Raw genomic sequence first — 26585 nt, 5'->3', positions numbered from 1 at the left:
TCAACGTCATTATCATCATTTTGTTTATGGTCTCTGAGAGTGGGGGTGACCACAGTCCTCATTTCTTGGCATGTCCACAGTTGGGTGAAGTGACGATTGTTCTGACTGCAGATACAGTTTATTGTGCACCAATCTCTACTGCTGCAGGCACCGATAAGGCCTTGTAGAAGCTCAGATGCCACTGGGCCCTTGACGAATCCAGGAAATAGTTCATCATCCACATTTTTCCATCCGTGTGGCAATGGTGATCCAATATCTGGTTTACCTATGTGTGAAGACATACAGTCTTTAAAAAGAAAAGGCGGACTTGTGGCACCTTAGAGACTAACGAATGTATTCATCAGATGCATGTAGCTGTAGCTCACGAAAGCTTATGCTCAAATAAATTGGTTAGTCTCTAAGGTGCCACAAGTCCTCCTTTTCTTTTCGCGGATACAGACTAACACGGCTGCTACTCTGAAACATACAATCTTTGTTTGCCAAGATGCTCTTTTGACATGCTCTTCAAAACTATCCTCATATGGTGGGAATTTGGCCAGTGACTGGTCCTTTTTGATGTGAGGCACAAGTAATTCAGAGCTCTGTGGGTCTCCTTTTCTTTCCCGCTCTGGTCATACAGCCCTGCTACCAACTTACTTGCTGCAGAAATTGCGGCTTGTCTGTCACCTTCTACCAATTTGGCAAGATCGCTGCAAGTGGTAAGCTCTCTTGGTTTTGACAACATTAAACACATATTTTCCCCCCAGAACCATATAGGGATGACACAGAGTCGCATCCTGTTAATGCATATACAGCAGAAGTCAGGAATAAGTGCATCATAAATCGCATGCTCAGGTATGAAGCAACAGCTTGTCAGCTGTGCTGGTAATGATGCCTATTTCAAACCACATGTTATGTATGTGCTATTTTTGGAAAGTACTAAACAGCAAAGACCAAAATGTCGGTATCAGGACACTAAGACCCAAAAGCCATGATGGCACATACTGCATGCAGGAGGATCCTTGTATCTGCTTCCTCTTGAGTACTGGACAAATCTTGGGTTTCTTCAGCACCTCTACTCATGACAGACTTTGCTACTTCATCATTAGAAAAGCTTCCTGCAAGAAGGAAGGTATGTATTGGGTTTGCACCATATATTTACACACGAATTTTGCAAGTGACTGCTTGTTGAATGCCATGTTTAGAAACTTTTTCCATGGAGGCACAGGTTGTTCACCAATCACCTGATATTTCTTGCACCCAACCGTAGATCCTGTCCGGTGCTGACTTTCTGCAGTTTTCACAGAGTTACTGTTGCCATATCTGTCAAAGACTTAGATTACAGAATTAGCTTTGTGAAATCCTTTTAGGATCTGCCTCAACGACTCAGCAGCCAGTTCATGGAATGTGTGGAATTCGTTTCCAGACATCATTTGTGTGATAGCCGTGTATGCTCCGATTTTTGTTTGCATGGATTCTTTCCTGAATGCCCTCATTCAGCTTTGTCTGTTCTTATAGTTGTTCCCTCACCATGGAAAAGGGACATAGGCACAGGTCCTGTTGGGTGACTGAGAACAGTTGCCATTGAAACATCATCTCTGCATCTTGCGAAGGACGTGGCTCTATGGAAAACAATTTCTGGACAGAGAGCTCTTGTGACTATTCCTCCTTTGCCAAGCTTTAATTTGGTCATCTTGACCAAGTCACTAAATGTTCTGATACCAGATTTCTTGACTGGGCTGAAGAAGCTGTGTGTCCCATCAGAATCAAGTGCACCTTTCATAAATCTCTCCATTTGTTCTTCACCAACACCTGTTTCAGTAGAGACTCTTGCATGTCTCATGTTACATGCAGTAGATATGCTGGTAAGCACCTCTGGATGTGATTTAGGATGAAATGGGTTTGTTATATTGTTGATGACATGGTTGGAAAGAGCTGTAACATGATCTTCACCCCTTTTCAATGCAGAGGCAAGGACTTGTTTGTAGACTTTGTCTTAAGTACTTCTTATTAGGCTATTTCTTTCTCTCCTAGCCTTTACATATTTGTAATATGAAGCTGTGTATTGTCATCTCTAACGCTAATACTGACCTGAGCATAAGTGTCACTGAATTAAAAGGCAAGTTTCTAGAATATTTCAAATGGTTACTACTGCATGTATAGGTAATTACAAATTAAAACTTTCTACCATGTAAACTAGATGCTACGTTGTATGTATAAAAGCTTGCAAATGGAGAGGAAGCATTACACTAGGAATTCATTTACATTGTATCTACCCCTGTACAGTACAAACTGTGGACATGCAAGCTACTGCTACTGGGGCACAACCTTCAGTGTGAGACTGATCTGGCCAGCACATTTCAACTGGAAACACACAAAACTATTACAATCACTTGTGAATACTTTGATAATTAAGGATCATAGACTCATAGAATATCAGGGTTGGAAGGAACCTCAGGAGGTCATCTAGTCCCCCTAAGTAGAATATCTGATGTGAAAACACTTTATGTTGGTATATTTCAAAACGTTGATATTTGCTGTTTTTTGCCACATGCTAAACAGCTTCTTCATTTCTGAAGAAAAAAATACTTGCCCATGCAAAACCATTCAAAATATGTTAATACATTGTGGTTTGGGAGCTCTGACCAGTAAAAACCACATTAAGGTGTTGATATTAACTTAAACAATAAAAACTGGAGCTATAGTCATATTGCAATATTTCTGGAACTATGGAAAAAAATGGCTCTCTCATTTTGGGTACTATTGTTTCACCTCATCTACAGGCTTATGGCACTACTTGATAGCTCCACATCATACCCCATGTAAACATACATAAAATACACTTTCAAGTGATATATGATGTGGGTTTGTGTATGGTGAGTACATTAAACTCCAAAAATAAGGCCCTTTTTGGAAAATTTCCACATCCCTCTTGGTTCCCAGTACACCAGTCTCTTGCAGACACACCTCAGTCCATCTAGTGGCCCAAAACTTTGGCTGGTACTTTTCAGAGGATAAGCCCGTCTCTTCTACCATGGCTGCCTGAACCATATCATAGTCCCCTGGTCACTACCATGCAGGCTTCCTGAGCTTCCCCTGTCAAGTAGGGTGCTAGCTGTAGGGCCCAGGTTCCCTTTTCCAAACCTGCACCCATAGCTACTCTTTCAAAAGTGACCAAGAATCTGTCAGGGTCATCCGCAGGGCTTGTCTTACAGAGGCCTACCGCCTGTGTCTGGTCATCATACTCTGCAGCAGGACTCATCACACCTTAGAGTATCTGCTGCTGTGTTGGGGTTTGTTCTTGAATAAAATCCTGTGGGCTTTTCTGTTGCTCAGCCTGCCCTGCAACAGGGGTTGTCTGTCCAGGTGGTGGGTGTGCTGGAAGGCTTGCAGGGTCTTCTGCATCTCCTCCTGCTGTTCTCAAAGCCATTGCAATGTCTTCCATTGCCTCGACTGGTGAGCCTCTGCACCAGCTGCCCTGTCAGGTTCTTTGTCAGCATGAATAAGGCAGATCCTGGACAAGCCCACTCTTGTGACAGAGCACGGCCCTCTGCTCCCGTCTTCTGTAAGTGGCTCTGACACCTCTGCTCTGTAACCACCACTGTGTACTTTATTTGTGTTTGTTTTAGTTTTATCAGCCACTACCCTCTTTCAGTTCCATGCAGCAATTCTCTTTACAGTGTCGTATAGTCATAAGAGAGGGAAGGGATCTCTCCACCCAGAGACCTTCCTTTGGCCCCGCCTAGCCCCTGCACTTCCTTCCTGTGCTCCTTTTCCACTCTTGTAGTTAACTGGATAATCAGCTCCTGAGATCTCCCCCGCCCAGGCTGCTCTAGTAATTAGTCACTCCTTCCCTCAGTCAGGCCCTCTCCAGGGGAACTAATTGGATTTCCAGTGACCAGAGTGCTGGTTCAGCTGCTGGGTCTCTGCACTCTGTCACAAGGGTGGGAAAGATGCTTGTAAAGCTGATGTGTTCTGTGCCGTGGCCAGTGGGTTGGGTTTGGTGCTTTATAAAGCAATTGCAGTTTGCTTATTTCATTTATTTATTTGTTTTGTATTCCCAGTGCACACAGGGGCCTTAATCACAGACCAGGACCCACAGTGCTGGGCACTGTACGAATACAGAACAAAAAGATGGCCCCTGTCCCAAGAGGCCTACAATCAAAGTATAAGGCAAGAGACAAAAATTAGCGCCCAATTATTCCCTTGTAATAGGAGATAAACAGGCTGAGAGCTCAGACCTAATGTGAGTGGAATGAGTTTTCCTTGGTAAGATGATGAGGTTTCATGTAAAGTTTTATTTTCTCCTCCCATTCACACATTCTTAGGACAATTTTAGTAAGAAAATAGCACCTACAAATTAGATTTCCACACTTCAGCCCAAATCAGCCTCTGATGGACTCTGCTGGTTCTGTGGCTGCTGTGACAGGGAGCAGTTCTCGCCACGGCTGAGGCAGCTGGAGTGGGGAGATTTGCAGCCAAGCTGGCAACTCTGTTTACCTTGGGGAAAATGCATCATGTTAGAAACTGTGTTAATTAACATGATATTAAACATCACTTAGCAGCTATGGTAGACAGAGACAGTGCCCTAGGGATAACCATGTCCAGCGGTGAGCGTTCTTGTTTACATTAAGGGGAAAATCATGTTGGTTAATATGATTTCTAACCTGATGCAATTTCCCAGTGCAGACAAGGCCTGTGTGTTTGTTATTAATAGGTGTTGCTGTCATCTCTCTCTCCTGAGAAACTCTGAAAAAGTGAGAGAACAATGAGGATTAGTTGGAGCATGTGTGTGATACAAATTGAAATGTTTTGTTCCTCACTGCTCTGAACAATGTTATTGTCCTTAAAGGGATGTGCTGAAAGGAACAATCCAGTTCTTCTATGGGGAATTCCAAGAGAGAGTTAAATCTATTGATAGCTGTCAGCTGACCTCCTGACTTCGGGCTCAGTTCTCTGAGTTAATCTTATAATATAACTTCAGGATTCTCTGTGTGGATGGTCGTCCTTGAATTCCTCGGAGGCTCTTTGACATTGAAGGTTGTGCCATAGATTATTTAACCCTCCTGGATTTGCAATAAGATCTTGGATCTGACGCAGAGGTTACATCAACTTCTGTCTAAATTAACCCACTGTCAATCTTGATACAGGTGTTCCTTGGATGGATAGTTTCACTATTAGACGTGGGCCTTGTTTACAATGGGGATTTTCCCCAATTACAACTACCAGTGTAGCTGCAGTAGCGCAAACCCCTACTGGAGGCAGGCAAAACCGCAATCTGCATGGGTGCAGCGTACTCTGATTTCACTCACCAGTTCAAATAATAGCATGTATAGTATTTTTGCTTGTCTGTATTAGGGTTTTGCACCTCTGGCTGAAATCTCCAGTATAGGCAAGGAAGGCCCTTTGGTTGGGGAGGGGCTATTATAAAAAGCAGTATCTGGTAGCTCAGCACAGGATTATTAATTGTACTTAAGAATCAGGTTACACCAGTGGAAAACTTGGCCCACAATCTCTTTTATTACAGCCTTAGTGTGGTGATCACAGAATCATAGAATATTAGGGTTGGAAGGGACCTCAGGAGGTCATCTAGTCCAATCCCCTGCTCAAAGCAGGACCAACCCCAACTAAATCATCCCAGCCAGGGCTTTGTCAAGCTGGGCCTTAAAAACCTCTAAGGATGGAGATTCCACCACCTCCCTAGGTAACCCATTCCAGTGCTTCACCACCCTCCTAGTGAAATAGTGTTTCCTAATATCCAACCTAGACCTCCCCCACTCCAAGAGACCTTTTGTTTCTTGTTCTGTCATCTGCCACCACTGAGAACAGCCTAGCTCCATCCTCTTCGGAACTCTTCAAGTAGTTGAAGGCTGTTATCAAATCCCCCCTCACTCTTCTCTTCTGCAGACTAAATAACCCCAGTTCCCTCAGCCTCTCCTCGTAAGTCATGTTTCCCAGCCCCCTAATCATTTTCATTGCCCTCTGCTGGACTCTTTCCAATTTGTCCACATCTCTTCTGTAGTGGGGGGACCAAAACTGGACGCAGTACTCCAGGTGTGGCTTCACCAGTGCCGAATAGAGGGGAATGATCACTTCCCTCGATGTGTTGGCAATGCTCCAACTAATGCAGCCCAATATGCCGTTGGCCTTCTTGGCAACGAGGGCACACTGCTGACTCAGATCCAGCTTCTCATCCACTGTAATCCCCAGGTCCTTTTCTGCCAAACTGCTGCTTACTCTGAAGTGACTCTCCAAAGAGAGCATTGCATGTTTCCCTGTTTCTTGTCTCATTGGCTCTAGAACAAAGTTTGCTCAATTTACAAGCTAAAAGATGTTTAGTTTTCTTTTAAGTGCCAGCACTGCCAAGTCAAAGCCTGCTCTGCTGGTGATGACCTGCCGTCAGAACTCTTAACAGTTCCACTGCCATTGCACAAGTAACAGTAGAGACCTGTGCGCTCTCCTTGACCAGCATCAGCTTTTTACCAGAGACAAAAGTCATGGAAACTTGTTCTGGTCATTTAAAGTTGCAGACGAGATTCTGAATACATCCAGAGGAGCAGCGTCATTTAAATCAGTATGGTTTTGTAAGCTCTTTGGGGGCAGGGATTGCGGTTTTGTATGTGACGTAGTACCTCACACAATGGGACCCTGGATTTTCAGACCACAAGAGACCATTAAATATCGCATGCCATTCTTTTTACCCAGATACCTCTATGTTGAGCCCAAAGATTTTAGTTCTACTAAAGTGTTTCAGACCCTGGGAGACAGGCAGAGAACAGGAGAGATCAAGGTGCCACCAAATGCCTGAGGCCTCTGCAGTGGGAGGGAATTGATTAGGTGTGATCTGCCTGGTTATCCCAGCTGGCAATCTTTGGCCCATGCTATAGAGGAAGGTGACCCCTACTCCCCCCAAGGTATCTGCCAGTCTGACCTGGGGGTAAATGGACAGATTTGGATTCGGGAAGGCATTGGTTTGACCCTAAACATGTGATAACGACATGCCAGCTAGGCATCTAGACAGAGGATTCTCTGTACCAAATCAGAGCTCTGGTCAACCCTGTCCGGTCTCCCATCTCCAGCTCTGGCCAATCTCTCATGCTTCTGAGGAAGGTGAAGAGAAACAAACCCAGAATACAGCTGGCTAATTGTGCTTCAGGAAAAAACCTTCTTTCCTGATCCCTGCAGGATGAAGCCATGGTCTTTAAGCAGAGCTGCAAACATTATGAGCATGTTAAGGGCAATGCAGGCAATTCTGTTCTCCCCGTGGCCCATGAAGGAAGGCAGTGAACAGGAGGATTCATAGATTCCAAAGCCAGAAAGAACCCTCATGACCATTCAGCTTGAGGGCCTCCCTCCCCACTTACTCTTTACTCTAGCTTCTTGGAGAAATTCTATCTTTTAGAAAGATTTCTAATCTTGCCTTAAAGGCTCCAAGCAATTGGGACTCCACCACCTCCCCTGGTAAGCTGTTTCAGTGTCTAATCACCCTCCCTGCTAGGAAACTGCATCTTATTACAAGGTTGAATTTGTCCAACTTCAACGTTCAGACACTGGACCTTGCTATGCCTTCTTTAGCAAGGTTGGAAAGCCCCCCACCGTCAGCTCTCTTGTCCATGTGTCAGTACCTGTACACAGTGATCATGTCACCTCTCAGCCTTCTCTTTGATAAGCTGAATAAGTTGAGCTCCTTAAGCCTTACACTGTAGGGCTTGTTTTCCAGTCCCCGGATAATTTTTGTGGCCCTCCTTCTTGAAGCGTGGACACCAGAACTTGACACAGTATCCTAGTAGCAGTTTTACTAATGTAGTGTACAGAGTCAAGATCATGTCTCTTCCTCTACTTGATATTTCCCTTCTTACACATCCAGGGATTGCATTAGCCCTTTTTGCCCCAGCCTTGCACAGAGAGTTCATGTTGAGGTGATTATCTATGATAATCCCTAAGTCCTTCTTGAAGTCACCGCTTCCCAAGAGAGAGGCGTAGTCCACACTACAAAGTTAGGTCGACATGTCACCTTGCATCGACTCAAATTTGTCTCCTGTCAGCGTAAGTGCCCAGTAAAACCACCTCCCTGAATGGCACAGAGCTATGGTCGACGCAGTGGGAGTGTAGACACTTCATGACCTTTGTCACCATAACGATCCTCTCACAGCTGTTCCACAATGTCAGACAGTGACTGCTCTGGTCACAATTGTGAACTCCACGGCCCAGAGGTCACGGACACCAGGAGCCCTCTCTCTTCCCATTTAAAAACTCTGTGAATTTTTGAAATGCCTTTTTCTGATTGCCCAGCTTGGTGAGCACAGCTAGCAGCTCTTCCTTGTTTGTGTGCAATTGCCCGGCCAGCCATGCCGGTTACAGGCTGTAGCCATGCTCCGGTCTGGAGAAGACAGGAGGTGTGGGATCTCCTAGGTGTGTGAGGAGAAGAGGCTGTGCAGATGCGAGTATGGAGCAGTTGTAGAAACATGTTTCAGAGTAGCAGCCGTGTTAGTCTGTATTCGCAAAAAGAACAAGAGGACTTATGGCACCTTAGAGACTAACCAATTTATTTGAGCATGAGCTTTCGTGAGCTACATCTGATGAAGTGAGCTGTAGCTCACGAAAGCTTATGCTCAAATAAATTGGTTAGTCTCTAAGGTGCCCCAAGTCCTCCTTTTCTTTTTGTAGAAACATGGACATCTATGAGCAGATTGCATGGGGGAGGCAGGTGAAGGGGTATGACAGGGCTCAGCAGCAGTGCCATGTGAAAGCAAAGGAACTGCAGCAGGCGTACCAGGAGCAGTAGCATAGCTAGGGGGGCAGCAGCTGCTCCCCCACTGAGCACAAGCGGTGCCTTGTCAATGTCTTGGCGCCTTTTAAATTTTCCCCTGTTGAGGGAACAGGGGGCGCGATCAAAAGAAAAGGCGGCAGCCGCTGAGGCGCTTTTACTCACCAGGCGGCGCTCCGGGTCTTCGGCGGCACCTCGGCGGCAGGACCGTCAGTGCCGCCGAAGACACCCGGAGTGAGTGAGGGCCGGCTGCCGGAGCGCCGCCGGGTGAGTAAAAGCGTCGCAGCAGGTGGTGCCTTTTTTTGGATCGCTCCCCGTTCCCTCCAGCTGGCTACGCGGCTGACCAGGAAGTCAGGGAAGCCAACAGTCGATCTGGTACTGAGCCACAGACCTCCTGGGTTTCTGACGAGTTGCATGCCATACTTGGTGCAGACCCCACCAACACCCCGCAGAGCGCCATGGATTCCTCTGAGGAGCCTGACAGGCAGAGCCCTGCTGTGAACAGCGAGGAGGAGGAGGAGGATGGGGGAACATGTGACCAGGAGATCCAACTATGCTGTGAGCCAGGATCTGTTTGAGACTCCACCACAGTCTAGCCAGTCCCAGCGGGCGAGCCCGATGCAAGGGAAGGAACCTTGGGTAAGTGTGTGAATGCATTGTCCATTACAGTGTTTAAATGTACAGTTGGCTCCTGACCCCAACTTACCAGAACACAGGGTTCAACTTTTATTTAATTTGTTCCTAGTTAAAGAGGTAGCAGTACAACAAATAGAAGAAGAATTTTCTGCATTTGGTTGCCAGCAGTGTTAGGCCGGGGGGAGGACATGTGGAACAGTTTGTTTATGTGCACAGGGATGTCCCTTGAATCCTCCTGAGAGATCGCAATGAAACTTTTATGGAGGTATTCTGCTCCTCTCCCGAAGGGATGGCAGCCTTGTTTCTTCCGCTGTGGTAGGACACTTTCCCACGCCACTCCGTGAAGACTTCAGCAAGCACCGTTGCAGTAAGCAGGCTAGTGGCCTGTGGGCCTGGGGGGCTTCAGGACACCATCAGCAGCTGTGTTCTCTGAGCCTTTGTTACCCTCAGGAAGGAGAAATTGACTAAAATCACAGTGCTGTGCTGAGGTGCTCCAAAGCTGTAGTGTCAATAAGCATGTCTCGTTTAAAACTTCAGGGGAGCAAGGCAAGGGAGTTCAGAAACTTAACTTTCGCTTTCTGCTGTGACTATAAATATGATTCTTCTGCCTGCTTTATCTATAGCTGCTGACGTTGTGGCCTTGAGGGGGTGCCACCTCCACAGCCGTGGAATGCCTGACCATGACACGGAGGAGAAAGAAGAGGACTTGGGAGATGTTCAGTAAGATCCTGCAAGCAAGTGCTGCATCAGACCGTGAGCACATGGCACGGAGGATGAATGTTATAGACACTATGGAGAAAGAAAGAAAGTTGACGGGAGAAAGCCCCAGAAGGAAAAGGAGAGGAAGATGTACCTGGACATGATAGGGCTTCTTCAGCAGTAAACACAGATGCTGCAGACTCTTATTGACCAGCAGGTGGTTCAGAAAGCAGGAGCTCACTTCTCTTTGCAGTCAATGGAAAACTCAATTGTAGCATTTCCTCCCCCCCCCCCCCGAAATTTCTTCATGACATCAGGGGCGGCATCCCTTCCACGCCACACAGGGGGACCATAAGGACAGCTTCACATAAACTGACCTGTGAGAGCCATGGGTGCTATATGTGTCGCCAAAATGCTCTGAAATGGACATGAATGTTCTTTCCTCTTGTTAAATTCTGTCCTGTTAATTTGTTTCAAACATTTTTTATTTGCTTTTAATTACACAGATGTTTTTTGCACTGGTTTCATTATTCAATAAAATTCTATTTTTTGAAAAATAACTCATCTTTATTACTTCATAACATAAACTGTAGGATGCCGAGCAGAAGTGAAAGCACACATTTGTTGTTGTCCAGTGTGATAGAACTCATAGGATCTGTGACATACACAGTGTAATAATGATAAATGTACAGCAAGCAGTGCACAATGAATAGGTGCAGTGACAGTGTTATATTCATAGATGGGGTGCTCAGTGCACACAGTCCCTAACAGGCCCCAAAATTTCAGGGCCAGGTTGAGCATTGTCTAGCACACCACATTACTGTGGCTGACTGTTGAAGTGGTATTTCAAGGCTTCCCTCAGCTGCATAGCTCCACCTTGGCACTATTAGTCCTTCTAATAGTCCTTGTGTCTGGCTGTTCAAACTCATCAGACAGCCACTCCACCTCCACGCTGGTGGCAGCTTTTCCCCTTTGTCTCACAGATATTATGTAGGACACAGCAGACAGCTGTAAACAATGGGATGTTTTTTTTTTCACTGAGATCCAATCTTGTGAGTAAACAACACCAGCATCCCTTCTATCGAGGAAAAACACATTCACCCATCATTCTGCACCTGCTGAACTGGTAGTTGAATCTTTCCTTGGTGCTGTCGAGGTGGCCGGTGTATGGCTTCATGAGCCAGGGGAGCAAGGGGTAGGCTGAGTCCCCCCATATCACTACTGGCATTTCAACATCGCTAATGGAAATCTGCTGCTTGGGAATGAATGTCCCTGCTTGCATCTTTCTGAACAGTCATATACTTTTAAAAATGAGAGCATCATGCACCTCCCCTGACCAGCCAACTTTGATGTCAGTGAAGCTCCCTGGTGATCCACCAGCAGTTGCATAACCAGAGAAAAGCAGGCCTTTCTGTTGGTGTACTCTGTGGGCAAGATGTGCTGGTGCCAAAATAGGCATCTACATGCCACCTAGTACGCTACTGCAGTTCGGGAACGCCATTGCTGCAGATCCATCCACTATGTCCTGCATGTTGCCAGGAGTCAGTCCTGCATAGCAGGAGATGATGACTGGCCCACACACTTCTATGACAATGGCCCCCATGGTGGATTTTCCAACTTCCAAATGATTTCCCACTGACTGGTAGCAATCTGGCTTTGCTACCTTCCACAGTGTGATTGCCACTTGCTTCTCCACTGTCAGCGCAGTTCTCATTCTGGTCTCCCTGCACTGGAGGGCTGGGGCAAGCTCAGCATGCAGGTCCAGAAATGTGGCCTTGCGCATCTGAAAGTTCTGCAGCAACTGCTTGACATCCCAAGCCTGCATTATGATGCAATCCCACCAGTGAGTACTCGTTTCTCGGGCCCAAAAGTGGCACTCCACTCTATGCAGCTGCTCTGTGAATGCCTCCAGCAATCTTGAATTGGTTTTTGCTATGTCTTACAGCAATCTGTCCTCCAAAAAAATTGTCACTTTCCCTGTGGCTGCAGTTCTTGCAGCTCTGCAAATACCGGAAGATCATTCAACTGTGTTTGCAATGCTTGTGACAACGGGATAGAGCTGTGTAGGCACCATGCTTCTGTCAGAGATGACAGACAGCAAGAGGTTCCGCGTGGGTCTGTGGGACTTGAGAAAAAAGGCACTAAAATTATGGGATATGAATAGTAATATGGGGTGGAGAAAGTTGCACGGTGAGAGCTTGACCCCTAGCTCCCAGTCATCCCTGTGCAACTCGTTTCTGCCGCATGGTGCATTGCAAAAATATCCCAAAAGACAGTGAGGCACATGATAACGAATTGCACATGGGATACCTACCCATGGTGCACCAGCATGTACATTGACACAGGCACTCCTGGTGAGTACGTGCTGTGTTGATGCAAGGAGCCAAGTATGTACATGTTTGAGCAATATACTAACTGTGGCGGCTGTATCCTGACAATACTTGCATTGACCACAATTTGTAGTGTAGACCTGGACAGAGTCTCCCTTCCTGTAGATAGAACCTGCAGTCTTTGTTCTCAGGTGTACTACTTTGTATTTGGCTGTATTAAAATGCATTTTGTTGGATTGTGACCTCTTAACTAGGCAATTTGGATCACTCTGTAACAGTAAACCTGTCCTCCTCGTTATTTGCTACCCTAACAATCTGTGTCATCTGCAAACTTTACCAGTAAAGATTTGTTAACACTGTCTAATCATTGGTAAAAATATTAAATAGTATTGGCCCACGAGCCGATCCCTGGAGACCCTGCTAAAAACAGTTCTGGTCATTGATATCTCCAGATAGCAAGTACATTTTGAGATCTGTCAGTGACCCAGTTCTTAAATCCATTTGATACGTAATATGGGCCCTACTTTTTTTAAAATCAAAATGTGTCATGTGGTAACTAAATCAAGCCTTGGCAAAATCCAAGCATACTATATCCACACTGTTGCTTCTATCAACCAGACCTGTCACTCCCCTCTCCCCTATGTTTGTTTAATAAGACCTACCTTCCATGAAACCAAGCTGACTGGCATTAATTGTATTTTTAGCCTCTGCCCTCCAATTCTTTGTCGATAGCATCCCAAATTAACCATTCCATTCTTTTACCCAGGATTGACATTGGACTAATCAGCATATGATCACTCAGGGTTTTTTTAACACAGCTCAGCAATTTATCAAATGGGTGGCAACTAACTACGTTTAACGCAGGTTTTTTGGTTGTTTCTATCTGTCATGTAATAGAATGTTTGGGGGGGGTTTCGCCTGGAAATTGGTTTTTCCCTGATGTGACTTCGTAGGTGCATAATAGGCTTCAGTAAGATTTCTATTCCCACCCTGTTTTCTTGGCAGGATTCTAGTCGGTAACTATCACCTGCAAGCTCGATTTCCACACTTTTTGAGTCCAAATCAGCCTCTGGTGGAAACTGCAGGCCCTGTGGTGGGTGTGACAAGGAGTGATTTCCAGCCAAAATGAGGAAATCTGCAGCTGTGTGCCAGCCTGTGTGTGTGTGCTACTAATGAGAGTTGCTGTGATCTGTCTCTCCTGGGAGAATGTGAAAAGTGAGAGGACAGTGAGGCTTAGATGAAGCATGTGTGAGATGGCCTCTATTGGAAGACAGGATACTGGTCTAGATGGAACATTGGTCTGACCCAGTATGTCCATTCTTATGATACAAACTGAAACATTTTGTTGGTCAACCCTGCACAGTGTGGCTGTGCTGAAAATGAAAGGGCCACGCTGAAAAGAACAATCCTGTTCTTTAAACAAAGAGCCCCTTCCCTTCGACTGATTGCAAAATCACAGCCTAGATTCTAGCCATGGGTTTGAATGATTTCTTTCCAGAAATTTGCACAGGAAGATTAGCTTGTCTTAATGAATGGCAGAGTCAGGGTTGATTTAATGCAAGGAAAAACATTAATCTGAATCTGCTACTTATCAGACACCCCCAGTAGCCTTCACTAAATTAAGGTATTTGTCAAAATTTCCAACCCTGTCAACTGGCAGTGATGGAAAATGTTGCACCAAAGCCACATTTTCTATACTGCCTTGTACAGTCCTTGTCTGGCATCAGCGTTGATGAATGACATTCTCTCTCCAGCATTTCAGCTGGGAAAGGAAGCTGTGCAGATCTGTCTCTCATATTACTAGCAGTGGACATGTGGCAGCTGATAAGCTCTGAAGGAGTGCATCCACAAAGAAGAGAATGCGAGGTTAGCCTTCCTGGAAATGACCTCCTCCTTATCTGGCGAAACCTTGTCTATTCTCTCCCACCGCTGCCATCTGTGATAAGGTCTTTTGGGAAAATGCCAAGCTTCCAAAACAGCTGGAACTAGTCACTTGTAGTGAACATCTCTTACAGACCAGACACTCACATTAGCTTTTCCAAATAAGAAAGCGAAAAAAGCTGAAATCTACCATGTTGCTGCCTAAATTTTGATGACCTAATAAGGGAGGGTGTAGATGTAGCATGGTGCTAGAAATCAGGAGACTATCCCTGGCTCGGCCACTGACCTTGCTGCATAACCTTGGGCAAATCACTGCGTCTCTCTGTTTCCCCATGTGTTAAATGAGGATAGCTTCCTAGGAGTGTTGTGAGGTTCAGATGATGTATAATGCTTATTAAGCAGTTAACTAAGGGTGTAGGAACATAGCTATTTTTACCCTTCTCCCTACTGTGCACACTAGAAACTTCACAAATTAATGTCTGTCTCTGGATCCCATCTCTCCTGGGAATCCTGCCTCAGAGGATTTCAGCAATTCTCTCAGGCAGATATACACACTTAGCAACTCATCTAAGAAAAGAAGCAATCTTTCTCACTACGTTACAGTTACCATTGTTACTGTCAACATATGCCAGACCTACTGGTGTATCTCTCTCCTAGCATTCAAGAATGAACCAATCCTAGCCTGGCTTGCCAGTTGTGAGTATTGAGCAGTACCATATTGAAACAAGGCTTGCTGCACCCTTCGGTAAACTTTCTATCTTATCCTCTCTCCTCTAGCTGCCTATTGTACTGATTAGCAACCCAATTTCTAATGAGCCAAAACACTGAAAAACTGTCTGCACTAATTTTCCTCTCACTCCCTCGTGGAGCAACGTTCATTTCAAAAGTATAGTCAGATCAGTGCTTAAAAATCTTATGGCTAGAACAGGTGCTCCTGAAACAAGATGATAGAAGAACATGTGTTACTGCAGTAGCTTTGGTTGATTATGAATGTGACAAGTGCTGGATTTCCCCCCAAAACAGAGTGAACCAGAGATGAATATGCCAGGCAGCTACAATGTACTCAACAAAAGAGAGCCATATTGATAAAGGGAAGGGGGATGTTCTAGTGGTTAAACAATGGACTGGGACTCAGGAGACTGGGACCTTTGTCCTGGCTCTGGTGTTGACTTTGACTTCGTGGGCAAGTCACCTGAGGCCTGACTTTGAAAAGTGCGGGGCTTTTTGTAACCCCAGTTGATGTCCGTGGGAACCGCAGGTGCTCTGCACACCTGAAAATCAGGGTCTGGACCAAATTCACTTCTGATATAGAAGTCCCATGAAACCAATAGAGTTACACCTGAGGTCAGTTTGGTCTCTGCTGCCTCAGTTTCCTCATGGTAAAATGGGGATATATTTAACACAGGTTGTTGTGATGCCAAATAATCAATGTTTGCCAAGCACTTTGAGATTCTTGGAAGGTGCTGGAGAAGAAATATTACAACTGAAGTAACGTAAAGTGTTGTACCTGGGAACCCATGTAATGGAGACTTAATTGTAATAATAATTCCTCTTAGCGGCTGCCAAGAATCCCAAAGTGTTTGAGGCAGGGGTTGGGTGGTAAAGCACAGGACTGGGTAGGAACCCTGCCAGGGCAGGGAACAGCAGAGTAATCTCTGAGGTATTTTAACTTCCTATAAATTGCCCAGCTACTGGGTTGGCCTGGTTACAGTGCTCTCCGTAACTGCAGGCACACCTTGCTTGTGGGCGGTAGCTACATTGGACGAATTAATGTTGCCAAGTGACTGTTGTTGCCACAGTGATGGCTAAAAATTTTTTTTAAGAAAGTGGCAATCATAAGTCCTCCACCGTCCTTGGAGGCCAGATGAGTGAACTGTTCAGAGCAGAGCACCTGGGGGAAATGGTTAGCTCAAACGTGGAAAAGTACAATATCAGCTCTTGGATACCATGCTGCTGGGTGCTGTAGAAGCCCTGAGATAGCCCAAAAGATCGACATTCCATAACCTTGTTACTGCATACAATGACTGCCTCCCTTCAAGGTTTACTGGCTTGTCTCTGGAGCCCTGACTGAGTGGAGGGTTTGCGTGGTGCACATCTGGCTGAGGGGACAGTTACTGAGCGCTGGGTGTAGAGGAGAGTTCTGTGACCTTCTCAGTCATTCCTCCTTTCTTCCCATCCCAGACTCTGCCTTGGGAAGTTCAGAGACTGCTTGACACAAGATCTAGTCAGGCTGGGTTCACAGAGAGCTAGTGCTAAAATGCCCTGATCCTTCTGTTGCCAAAGGAGAGGTACAAAGAGCAAGTGTTCTTATATGTGAAGCAGTAGACAGTCCAGAAGGAGAGCCTGTCTCACCACAGGATGGGGAGCCAGACATGCCTAGATTCTAATCTGGGCTTTTACACACACGCTCTAGCTTTGGGCAAGTCATTTCACTTCTCTGGCGTCCCTAGCTGTAAGATAACAATGATACCACCTCGTTCCCTGGGGTGATGTGAGGACCCATTTAATTAGTGTGTTTTTAAGGGTCTGTGAACTTGAAAAGCCACAGAAGGGTTCAGTGTCTGGGTGTTGCTATTCCTGACTGTTCTTTGGGACTGTTTGCTGAAAACATGGGAAGCTAAATGTCCAGCGGTGTGTGAAACAGAATTGTCTGACTGAGTGGCTGTGCAAGATCCAGCTGGGTATTGGCTTTATTAGCATGTTTAGATGAGACTTTATCAAAGTAGGCCACAGATCCACTTGGGACTCCGCTGGCATCATTCTTCTGCAGCTGTTTACTTCTGTAAGATGATATTTCCCCCTCCTCCAGGGAGTCAGTCTGACCGCAGCAAAAGAGCGGGGACAGCTTGTGTTCTTGGAAGGCCTGAAATCCTGCTTTGACATCTTGTTTGGTGAGGAGCAGCGTGTGGGGCAGCCCAATCCCCTTCAGTTTATAAGGTAATGCTCTGGTGCTTTGGAAGAGGTACAGCCAGTAACTCTTGGGATTAGAAATGTTGCCACCTCTTGTGATGCTGAACTCTCAGTCTAGTTCCTGGTATGCCGCTGTCTGCATCACAAACTAGCACTAACTGGCCTCACCCTGCAGCAGTGAGGTGAAGGATTGGGACTGAACCCCCCCGCAGGGCAGAGACAACAGTAGCTGGGCAGTGGGTGTGTTAAATTTGCCCTGCAGCTGTCCAGGCCGTACCTGGTGTGTGGCTAAATAGAATGAGTTAGTCTCATGGGCTGCCAGTCCAGCAATTCTCACTGGCATTAAATTCACACTTGCACATGGAAATAAATCCAAACCCTGAAATACCCACACTGCTAAGATTATCCCTTCCCCCCTCTCTTCTGGCTGCTGAGAGAGGGACTGTGCTCCATCCCTCCCTCCACTGAAGACTAAGGGAGGGCATCCTCTCCTCTGTTCCTGCCTTCCTTGCACTCTCTAGTCTGTCAGTGAGCTGTAAAGGTGCATAGTGAATTACTGAGACTAACGAGCTAATTAGTGGGGAATCTTCCTCCTATCTGAAGCTCAGCTGTATAAGCCACCAGGGCAGCTAAGGACAGAGCCTTGCAGTAGGGATCTGCTATTACAGTTTCTGATGTATAACTCCAAAGGTCGGTTTCTGTAGACACTTGACTACACACTGCATTTGTCCCATTATATTAATTTAGAAGCAGACAAAATTACGGCAGTGGGACCCCCGACTAGCGTGGGTACAGTTATAGCTAGGGCCCTACCAAATTCACAGTCCATTTTGGCCAATTTCAGGGTCAGAGGATTTTAAAAATCATAAATGTCATGATTTCAGATATTGGAATCTGAAATGTCATGGTGTTGTCACTGTAGAGTCCTGACCCAACTCTGAAGGCAGCAGTGCAGAAGTAAGGGTGGCATGGTAGGCTATTGCTGCCCTGCTACCTGTGGGGCGCTGCCTTCAGAGCTGGGCGCCGGGCCAGCAGGCACTGCACTCCGGCCACCCAGCTCTGAAGGCAGTGCAGAGGTACGGGTGGCAATACTGTGAACTCCCCCAACCCTTTTTTGGGTCGGGACCCCCAGTTTGAGAAATGCTGGTCTCCCCGTGTGAAATCTGTATAGTATAGGGTAAAAGTACACAAAAGACCCGATTTCACAGGGGGAGACCAGATTTCACGGTCCATGACGCATTTTTCACGGCCTTGAATTTGGTAGGGCCCTAGTTATAGCTGTATAAAGGTGCATGTATCAGTGCAAAGCACATTTATGCAGGTATAACTGCATCCACATTAGATAGGCTGAACTGCTGTAACTGGCCGTGTCTACAGCGGAGCTGGAGATGTAACTTCCAGCACAGGTAGACCGACCCGCACTAGCTGTGACTGAGCGAGCATGCTAAAAGTAGTGGAGCGGAGGTTGCACTGGCAGCGGGATGGGCTATCCACCCCAAGTACAATCCCATCTGAAATTCTAGGCATGTACTCAGGGTGGCTAGCCCTTCTCACCACCCATTCAGCTGCAGCATCACTGGTGTTTTTATTGTGGGTGTGTCTACCTGAGATGGAAATTCCAGCTCCACTGTTGACATATCCCATATCTGCTTCTAGACCAATATCCCCACCCTTAGAGGTTTTTAAGAACAGGATGGTCTAGCTTTACTTGGTCCTGCCTCAGTGCAGGGGCCTAGATTTGATGACCTCTGGAGGGTCCTTTCTAGCCCTACATTGCGGCGATTCTGTGCTGTAGCTAATGCAGTACAAAAACCATGTTGAGACCAGGCCAAGTGAGAATCTCCTGTTTCTCTTTCCAGCGAAGATGGCTCCAACCTGAAAACCATGTATGAGTTTGTCCGGACATCCCTGATGGCCTCTGGTAGCGATTCCTGGAAATGCCCCGTGTTGCTGGTGGATGATCTCAGCGTCCTGCTCAGCCTGGGTGTGAGGCCGGTTGATGTTTTGGATTTCATCCATTACTGCAGAGTTGCAGTGTGTTCCCAGTTACAGGTACTGCTGCGTCTCTCCTTGTAGTGTTCTCAAAGTTCAGTGCCTTTACGGCCTGGCTCGCTAGGTGGTGCTCTTCCCTCTGAGTCAGTGCTGCTGAGCAGGGGTGACCAGGCACCGTGCTCTGTGGGGATGGGCAGAGTTCCTGACTTCTTGTGGCCATTAAAGATCCTGTGGTGCTCCCTGTGTGGGTGGGGCTTTCCCCTTTAGGATCCTGACCAGATTCTAACTCAGGTAGTTACATGCTATCTACCCAAATTCCCTCCGCCGTTTCAATTCAGTCTAGACAAAGATATTTCAGAGAGCCCGTCTCCGTAGTATTTAAGTGCCAGGATGCAGCTATGTGATACAGTGTTCATATCCTGTCCTAAAGTGCGGTGTAGTGTTGCTGTGTGCTGTTAAACATTTGCCATGTCCCACCCCAGAGGTGTTTGCATTTCAGTAGTCAGTCAGTAAAGTGATGAGTAACCCTTCTTCCTCCTAGGGATATTGAGGCGTAACAAATTAACAGCTGTAAAGTGCTTTGAGTTACTTGGATGGAAGGAGGAGAAGTTTCTATTCTCTTCATTTGGTAATCTGTCTCTTATGACAGGAGTGAGGTGTCCTGTGCTGAAGCTCCTTGGTATTTTTTGACACAGCAGGACCCTCAAGTAAACGAAGCCCTGCTTTGTCACTGACCAGACAGTGGGAGGAAGGGGAAAAACTCCTATACATCTGATTTTTAAAGGGATAGTAGTCTTCTGATGGAAAGAATGGATTCACTAGGTGAAAGGGCCAGTTGAGAGCAGAATGTGAAAGAGGAAAACTTGAGGATGGAGATTGGGGGAAAGAAAAACCCACACCCATTGCTTTTTAAACAAGTCAACTTTGTAATCACCGAACGGCACCGTTGCCCCCTGTGCCCACTAAGGAGAAGGGCTGGTTCTGTTACAGCTGGCTCAGCTTCCCTGGAGTAAACTGTTTCACTTTAATTGGGGAAAAAAATATGTACAGCTTGCAATCAGGAATTTAATAGTTTAAGAATGAAGTTATAACACCAAAGGCAGTTGGAGCATAGTCCAAATTTCTCTCCTTTTATATACACACCCAGTGTATCATCAAAGGAAAATGCAGAGTTTTAACAGTGTATTCCCAGGGACCAGAACATTCAGGATCTTTGATCACTGCTCCAGAGCCATTATTTGGCTAGTCCTGAAAGCGTCTGTGCTGATCCCTTCAGATATAATTTCAACAACTGGTCTCTCACATGCTGTTAGCCAGCATGGAATTTTCTGTATCTACATTACTTTCAAACTGGGTATCAAGGGTATAAAGATTGATTCCCAGAGCTAGTGTTTCTTGAGCAAATAGCTCCTCAGTTCACTGCAAAATTCAAGTGGTGGGGGGAGAAAGCAAGATATTAATCAGAACAAGGTGATTTTAATGGTCTGATATCGAGTGACTTTTCAGAACAGACTTAATTTTTAGTTCTGGTTATTAGTGGTCTATTGGACTTCAGATCCACCACTGCTCCCTCAGTTTAGCAGGGCTTTTTAATTATTAGTGAACCTAGCAAGTGCCAGATCACGGACAATTGTCACTGTCAATTCCAGGATAACTCCCATTGATTGGGATGGGAATGGAACAACCACTTGCACAGTTCTGAAATGTTACCCCAAGTCATGCATGCTGTTTTTTGAGTGTGTGTGAATACAATCAACTTCAGAAGTTCTCCTTATTTGTGTACAAGTAACTCCTGAGAGTATTGCTGCTGAAAGAATCTTAAAATACCAAATCCACCTTTTACTGTCTATGCAGTGCTTTCCCCTTCTCCCCCGATTTCCTATAGCTTGGATCACAAAAATAGACTAGTCAGCATCACCTTTTTATTCTCTTGCTGGCTGCTAATGCTACAATGTGTGAGATGAAAATGGTGCCAGTGAATGTCTGCTTGTTTGGAATACTGTTTGCAAAGTAATTTAAAAATAAATAAATAATAGAAATATTTTTATTTCTGTACAAGGTAGTTTTTTTTTCTTTTGGAAAACTTTAAATTTGGGCCAGAATTTGACTTGACTTTAAATATTCAGTGGGCTGAGACAAAGACTCTCATGATATATTTTTAATGGAACTAGTTTTGGATTTTATAAAACTTGTTTCTTTTCTTTCACCAAATCAAACATTGGACATAATCCCCCAGGCAATGCCCCCTTCAGCTAGTTCTCTATTAGATGGTTCTTTAAGGTATAGCTCACAGAGTAGATGTCTGCTTGGCCAGACAGATCAGTTTAACTAACATTGACTGATTTGTAACAAAGGTTTGACGTATTTTTAGACTGGAGAGTTATATATAAGCTTGGTTATTCTCCCACTTGGCTCTGATTGAGAACCCAGATTGACGCAGATACCATGAAGCTAAGTGGCGAAGTAGCTTAGTTCGCAATGTGTTCGTGTGAATCCACGTCTCTGATCTCCTCTCATAATCCAGAATTGATTGTCAATGAGTCATTAATTCCCGCGTGACACTTTCTGTTCCAGGGGAACATAGTGGTGCTAGTGCACAGCAGTGATGATTCAGAAGATGAGGAGAATGACCTGGTTGTGAATTCCCTCTGTCACCAGAGCAACTTGATCCTTTGGGCAGAGGGGCTGGCTACTGGCTTCTGTAAAGATGTTCATGGACAGGTAAATCTTGCGGAAGCATTTTCCCTGCTCCCATTGCTGTCCTGAGACATGGTAACTTATTATATTCACCAATAATGCCTGGCTAGAGCCTCAGGTGCAGCCAGGGTATGTTTCATGCAGTTCAGGGGGTGAGGTGCAAATGGGATTTTAAGCCCCCTTTGTAGCTCCTGATGCAAGCACCAGTCTGACCCCAGCATAATTCAGAGCAACCTTAGGACTAACTTATTCCCTGCTGCCCCCAGCAGCCAAGGATGCTAGAGCACTGTGGCATTGTAATTACATTCCCTTTTCTCAGCCGCACCTCCTGGGGGCTTCCAGTGGGGATGACAGAGAGACACTGCACCTGCTCTTGGTCACCTGGGGCTTCTCCCTATGTTGGGGGAATCAGTGTAGTGGTACAAAGCACTGCAGAGTGGCGTAAAGCAGCCAGAGCAGGGTTAGGATCTGGCCTGTGGACTTTGCAAATGGCAGAAGTATGAAGTGAAGTCCATGTTTTTGTGCATCTAGTGCTGATGAAAGGGGCTGGACAGACAGCCCTGGAGACTGAAGTTCTTTACATAGAACAGCTGCAACACAGGCTGCACTAGTGCAAGCTTGTGCCCTGACACTAAGGTGATGGGTGTGCTATAAATATGGAGAAGCTTCTCCAGACTCCCATTCAGTCAGTCTCATCCATGACCTGGCTGGATCCCCGCTGCGGGAGAGAGAGCACTTCAGTCTTGAGGGCCCATTTGCTGCCTGGCCTCTCTGCCAAGCCTGCCACCAAGAAGGAGGTTTAGTGCTTGTTAAGATGGCTGCACAGGGCTTTCCAAAACGGCAGTGTCGAATCCTCCAGCCAGGTCAGTTCTGGATGTTAAAGGTATTTTAACATAAATACCACATCACCTGCTCAGGCCTTTCCCTTGGAGGGAGGATGCTGTGATTGCAGCCACAAGGAAGCAGCTTCTCACTCTTTCCCTTTCCTTTGCAGTTAAAGATCATTCAGAAGGGGTCATCCGAGCTGAAAGCAGAGAGGAATCTCTTCCGAATCTACCAGTATAAAATTCAGGACAAGAATGTCACATTTTTTGCCAGGGGAATGTCAGTAGCTGTGTTGTGAATTCCAAGGCACAATTCAGTGCAGGACTTGAGGCCAAGGGGAAAGTGGTGCTTGATACCTGGGAAAAAACAGGAGATGCCAGCAATACAGCCTGGGTATTTTTTCAGCAGTTTCCAGGGCCAATCCAGTAAATGTGGTGTGAGCAGGATTTGCATTGGCACTAAGTAGCATTTAAAACCCAGTCCTGCAGGGAACTCTGTGCAGGTGGAGGGATCTGCATGAGCTGAGCTTATTGCAGGTTCGGGGCCTGAATCAGTTCCCCTCCCTTTACTGTCCAGCAGCATTCCACTGTAGTATACAAAGGGTTCGAATTGCAAAGAAGAGCAAAATGTAATGAATTTTAAGTATAACTAATAAACAGGCAGCTGCCATCTCGATAGTCTGATACAGCTTATTATTGTTCATTTATTTGAAAAAAAAAGTAGGCCTAGTCCATCAAGATTGCAGTTCCGTTGTGCTAGGCACTATATAAATAGTGAGAGACACTACCTGCCCTGAAATGCTTAAAAACATAAGAGCGGCCATACTGGGTCAGACCAAAGATCCATCTAGGCCAGTATCCTGTCTTCTGATAGTGGCCAATGCCAGGTGCCCCAGAGCGAATGAACAGAACAGGTCATCATCAAGTGATCCATCCCCTGTTGTCTATTCCCAGCTTCTGGCAAACAGAGGCTAGGGACATCATCCCTGCCCAGCCTGGCTAATAGCTATTAATGGACCTATCCTCCTTGAATGTATCTAGTTCTTTCTTGAACCCTGTTATAGTCTTAGCCTTCACAACATCCTCTGGCAAAGAGTTCCACAGATTAATTGTGCATTGTATGAAGAAATACTTCCTTTTGTTTGGTTTAAGCCTGCTGCCTATTAATTTCATTTAGTGACCCCTAGTTCTTGTGTCATGAGGGGTAAATAACACTTCCCTATATACTTTCTCCGTATCAGTCATGAGTTTATAGACCTCCGTCATATCTCCCCTCAGTTGTCTCTTTTCCAAGCTGAAAAGTCCCAATCTTCTTAATCTCTCCTCACACAGAAGCCATTCCATACCCCTAATCATTTTTGTTGTCCTTTTTGAATCTTTTCAGATTTCTATATCTTTTTAGAGATGGGGAGACCACATCTGCACGCAGTATTCAAGATGTGAGCACACCATGGATTTATATAGAGGCAATATGATATTTTCTGTCTTATTATCTATCCTTTTCTTAATTAGTCCAATTAGACAAGACAGAAGGTAGGAGTGAAGGAATCAGTGCTAGCATTGGAAAGGCCTGGCAATCAAAGTTTAAAAATTCTAGAACTTATTTGAAACGGGGTTAAGAGTTGGTTTAATCACTGAAACATACCAAATGAGACAGCAGCTACAGGTGATCTGCACAGGGAAAAAATAGCCCGGTGCTCCTCTTCTGACTGTGTGTCTGTAGAAGGCCTGACAGGGCTTTATTATGGTTTTTTTCTTCTTCTTTATTCTAGAAATACAGATCCCACTCTTTGTTTGTCTTGTCTATTTAGAGTGCAACCTCTGGAGGGCATCTCTCTTGCTGTGTATTATGTACAGAGCCTAGCACAATGGATGTGCAGTCCCAGTTGACGCATGGAATACAATCCATTACTGACAATTGTGATATACTAGCAGCTTCTAATCTGTGTGTCTGAGAAAACCCTACTGAGAGATCATAATCAGAGTTTAATTTAAAAAAAAATTACATGCATTAAGTGACAAGTATCATTACTCAGCTGAGCTTTTTCTGGAGACTTCCATCTTTGTGGCAATGGGAAGGAGCTTAAATAAGAAGCTTCAGGGTGAGAGGGAGAAATGTTGGCACTCTCATCAGGCTCTGGCCAAATTTCTTTAGATTACCTGGATGTTTCTGCTAAATGACCAGAAGTGAAAGAGTTAACTTTGTGGTAGTTTAAATCTTCTTCATTGGGCTTCAGAGTTACTATTGCACTGAGATGAAAGGAGGGAGGAGAGAAGGGTCACACTTCTGGCTAAATCTCTCAACTTCAGGCTTTCAGTGCTGTTGTGTCTGAGTCTTGTCTACGTGGCCTAGTTCACGTTAATTAAGGTGCAAATTAGGTACCTTTTAGTTCTCACTGGCAGGATCTACGCAGGGCAGTTACAGTGCAATGCTTTAGCGTGTACTGCAGTTCAGACCCCTGTAGACTGCATTGTGGGGCCCAGTGGCCAAGCCCTCTGCTGCCTTAGGTAGATCACTGCAATGGGTCACAGTCGGAAGATTTTCTTTCCAGCCAGATGGGCCAGAATTGGAATTTTATTTTTAAATAAAATCTTGAAACCTGCAAAGATTGATGTGGTCACCAGAGAGGTACTGGTACAGCATGCCACAGTATACCATCTCACTGTGAGCCATGCACCAATGCAGTTCATAGCCAAAATCATATCACACCCAACATACGTAAATTATAGGGCTAGGATATGAGTTTAAAAACCGTCAAGCAGGCATGTAAAAAACCCAAAGCATGTCTTGTACCTGAGCAGGGGTGTAGTAATTCTTGTCTTGGTGTTAGATTTTAGCTGTGCAGAGTTTTCTTTAGGGCAGGTAAAAATGTTGTGCTCCGTGCCCAAGTGGGCCCATCAAGATATTGGGAATGTTCTCCATTGAATACTAAATTATGGTATTTTGCTGTTCAGTTTGACCTTTATCTCCAGCCTCCTTAATTGGCTGAGTTTGCGAGGCCCTGCACTCAGCTTGATGGCATTTCTAGGTTTTCTGTTTGGATGTAACACAATAACCTTTTGAACACTGTGTCCAATCAATTCCAAATGGTCAGGGAATGTTCTAAATCTCAATGGATAGGACTATGAACCCACAGAACAATGAGTTCCCATGTCCTTAAAGGAGCCATATCTCAGAATTTGTTTTTCACTGGAAATGTTCCCATTAACTGGAAGCCATAGTGCTTGCAGCCAGGCCTCCTCAGGCCTTGATTTTGAAAGGCTGGGCTAGGTCAGTATTTGGATGGGAAACCTCTAGGGAAATGTAGGTAGTGTTGATTCAGTAGGTGGCACTCTTTTGAATCAGCCCTAAACCAGTGTTGCAGCGAGGGTGGCCACTCCCACATCCCCAGAACATTGGACACTCCAGTACTTCCGGGAGCAGCATGAGCCTGCCCCCACTTGTGTGACCCCAGCTCCATCGGTGTGACCTCACACGCATGGTGCGTACGAGGTTGCTCTGGTGGGGATTGGGTGTCATGCTCTTCACAATGGTGTCCCCTGCCCATGATAGCAGACGAAAGCACATGCAGTTTTGCCTCAGTACTGGAGAGAGGGAAATCATTTAAAAACTGGACAAATAGCCTGCCTAGTCGCAGCACTGGGGTCCTGTGTGCGCTGCTGGAAGTGTTGTCTTTCAAGTCCTGACCACATGTGGTGGTTAAAGATCCCATGTAACTTTTTGCAACAATAGGAGTATTAATTAACCCCAGTCTTGGCCACATGTTAACTTCAGTCAGGGTAATTGCATTCTGCCTCTCTACGTCCCCCCCCAGAATTTCAATTGGATAATGACATTTGAAGTATGTCTACAAAAATGACAAGTATTTA

At 45.6% G+C, this 26585-nt stretch overlaps 1 protein-coding gene across 5 annotated transcripts in view; it reads left to right on the top strand.

Moving 5' to 3' along the window:
• Positions 1-23399, top strand: part of ELP6 (elongator acetyltransferase complex subunit 6) — a 39023-nt gene extending 15624 nt beyond the window's left edge. For all 5 annotated transcript variants that reach the window (XM_073334919.1, XM_073334916.1, XM_073334920.1 and 2 more), the window contains 4 exons: positions 17102-17229; positions 19062-19254; positions 21769-21915; positions 22886-23399. In XM_073334919.1, coding sequence (XP_073191020.1) covers positions 17102-17229; positions 19062-19254; positions 21769-21915; positions 22886-23014 — 597 coding nt within the window. In that variant the 3' untranslated portion in view covers positions 23015-23399. The remainder of the gene's footprint in view (positions 1-17101; positions 17230-19061; positions 19255-21768; positions 21916-22885) is intronic.
• The last annotated feature ends 3186 nt before the right edge of the window (positions 23400-26585 follow it).

Source organism: Lepidochelys kempii, chromosome 2, assembly GCF_965140265.1.
Source record: "Lepidochelys kempii isolate rLepKem1 chromosome 2, rLepKem1.hap2, whole genome shotgun sequence".
NCBI classification, from domain to species: domain Eukaryota; kingdom Metazoa; phylum Chordata; order Testudines; family Cheloniidae; genus Lepidochelys; species Lepidochelys kempii.
The sequence above is the reverse complement of the archived record's forward strand: the minus strand, read 5'-3'. Positions and strand labels throughout refer to the sequence as shown.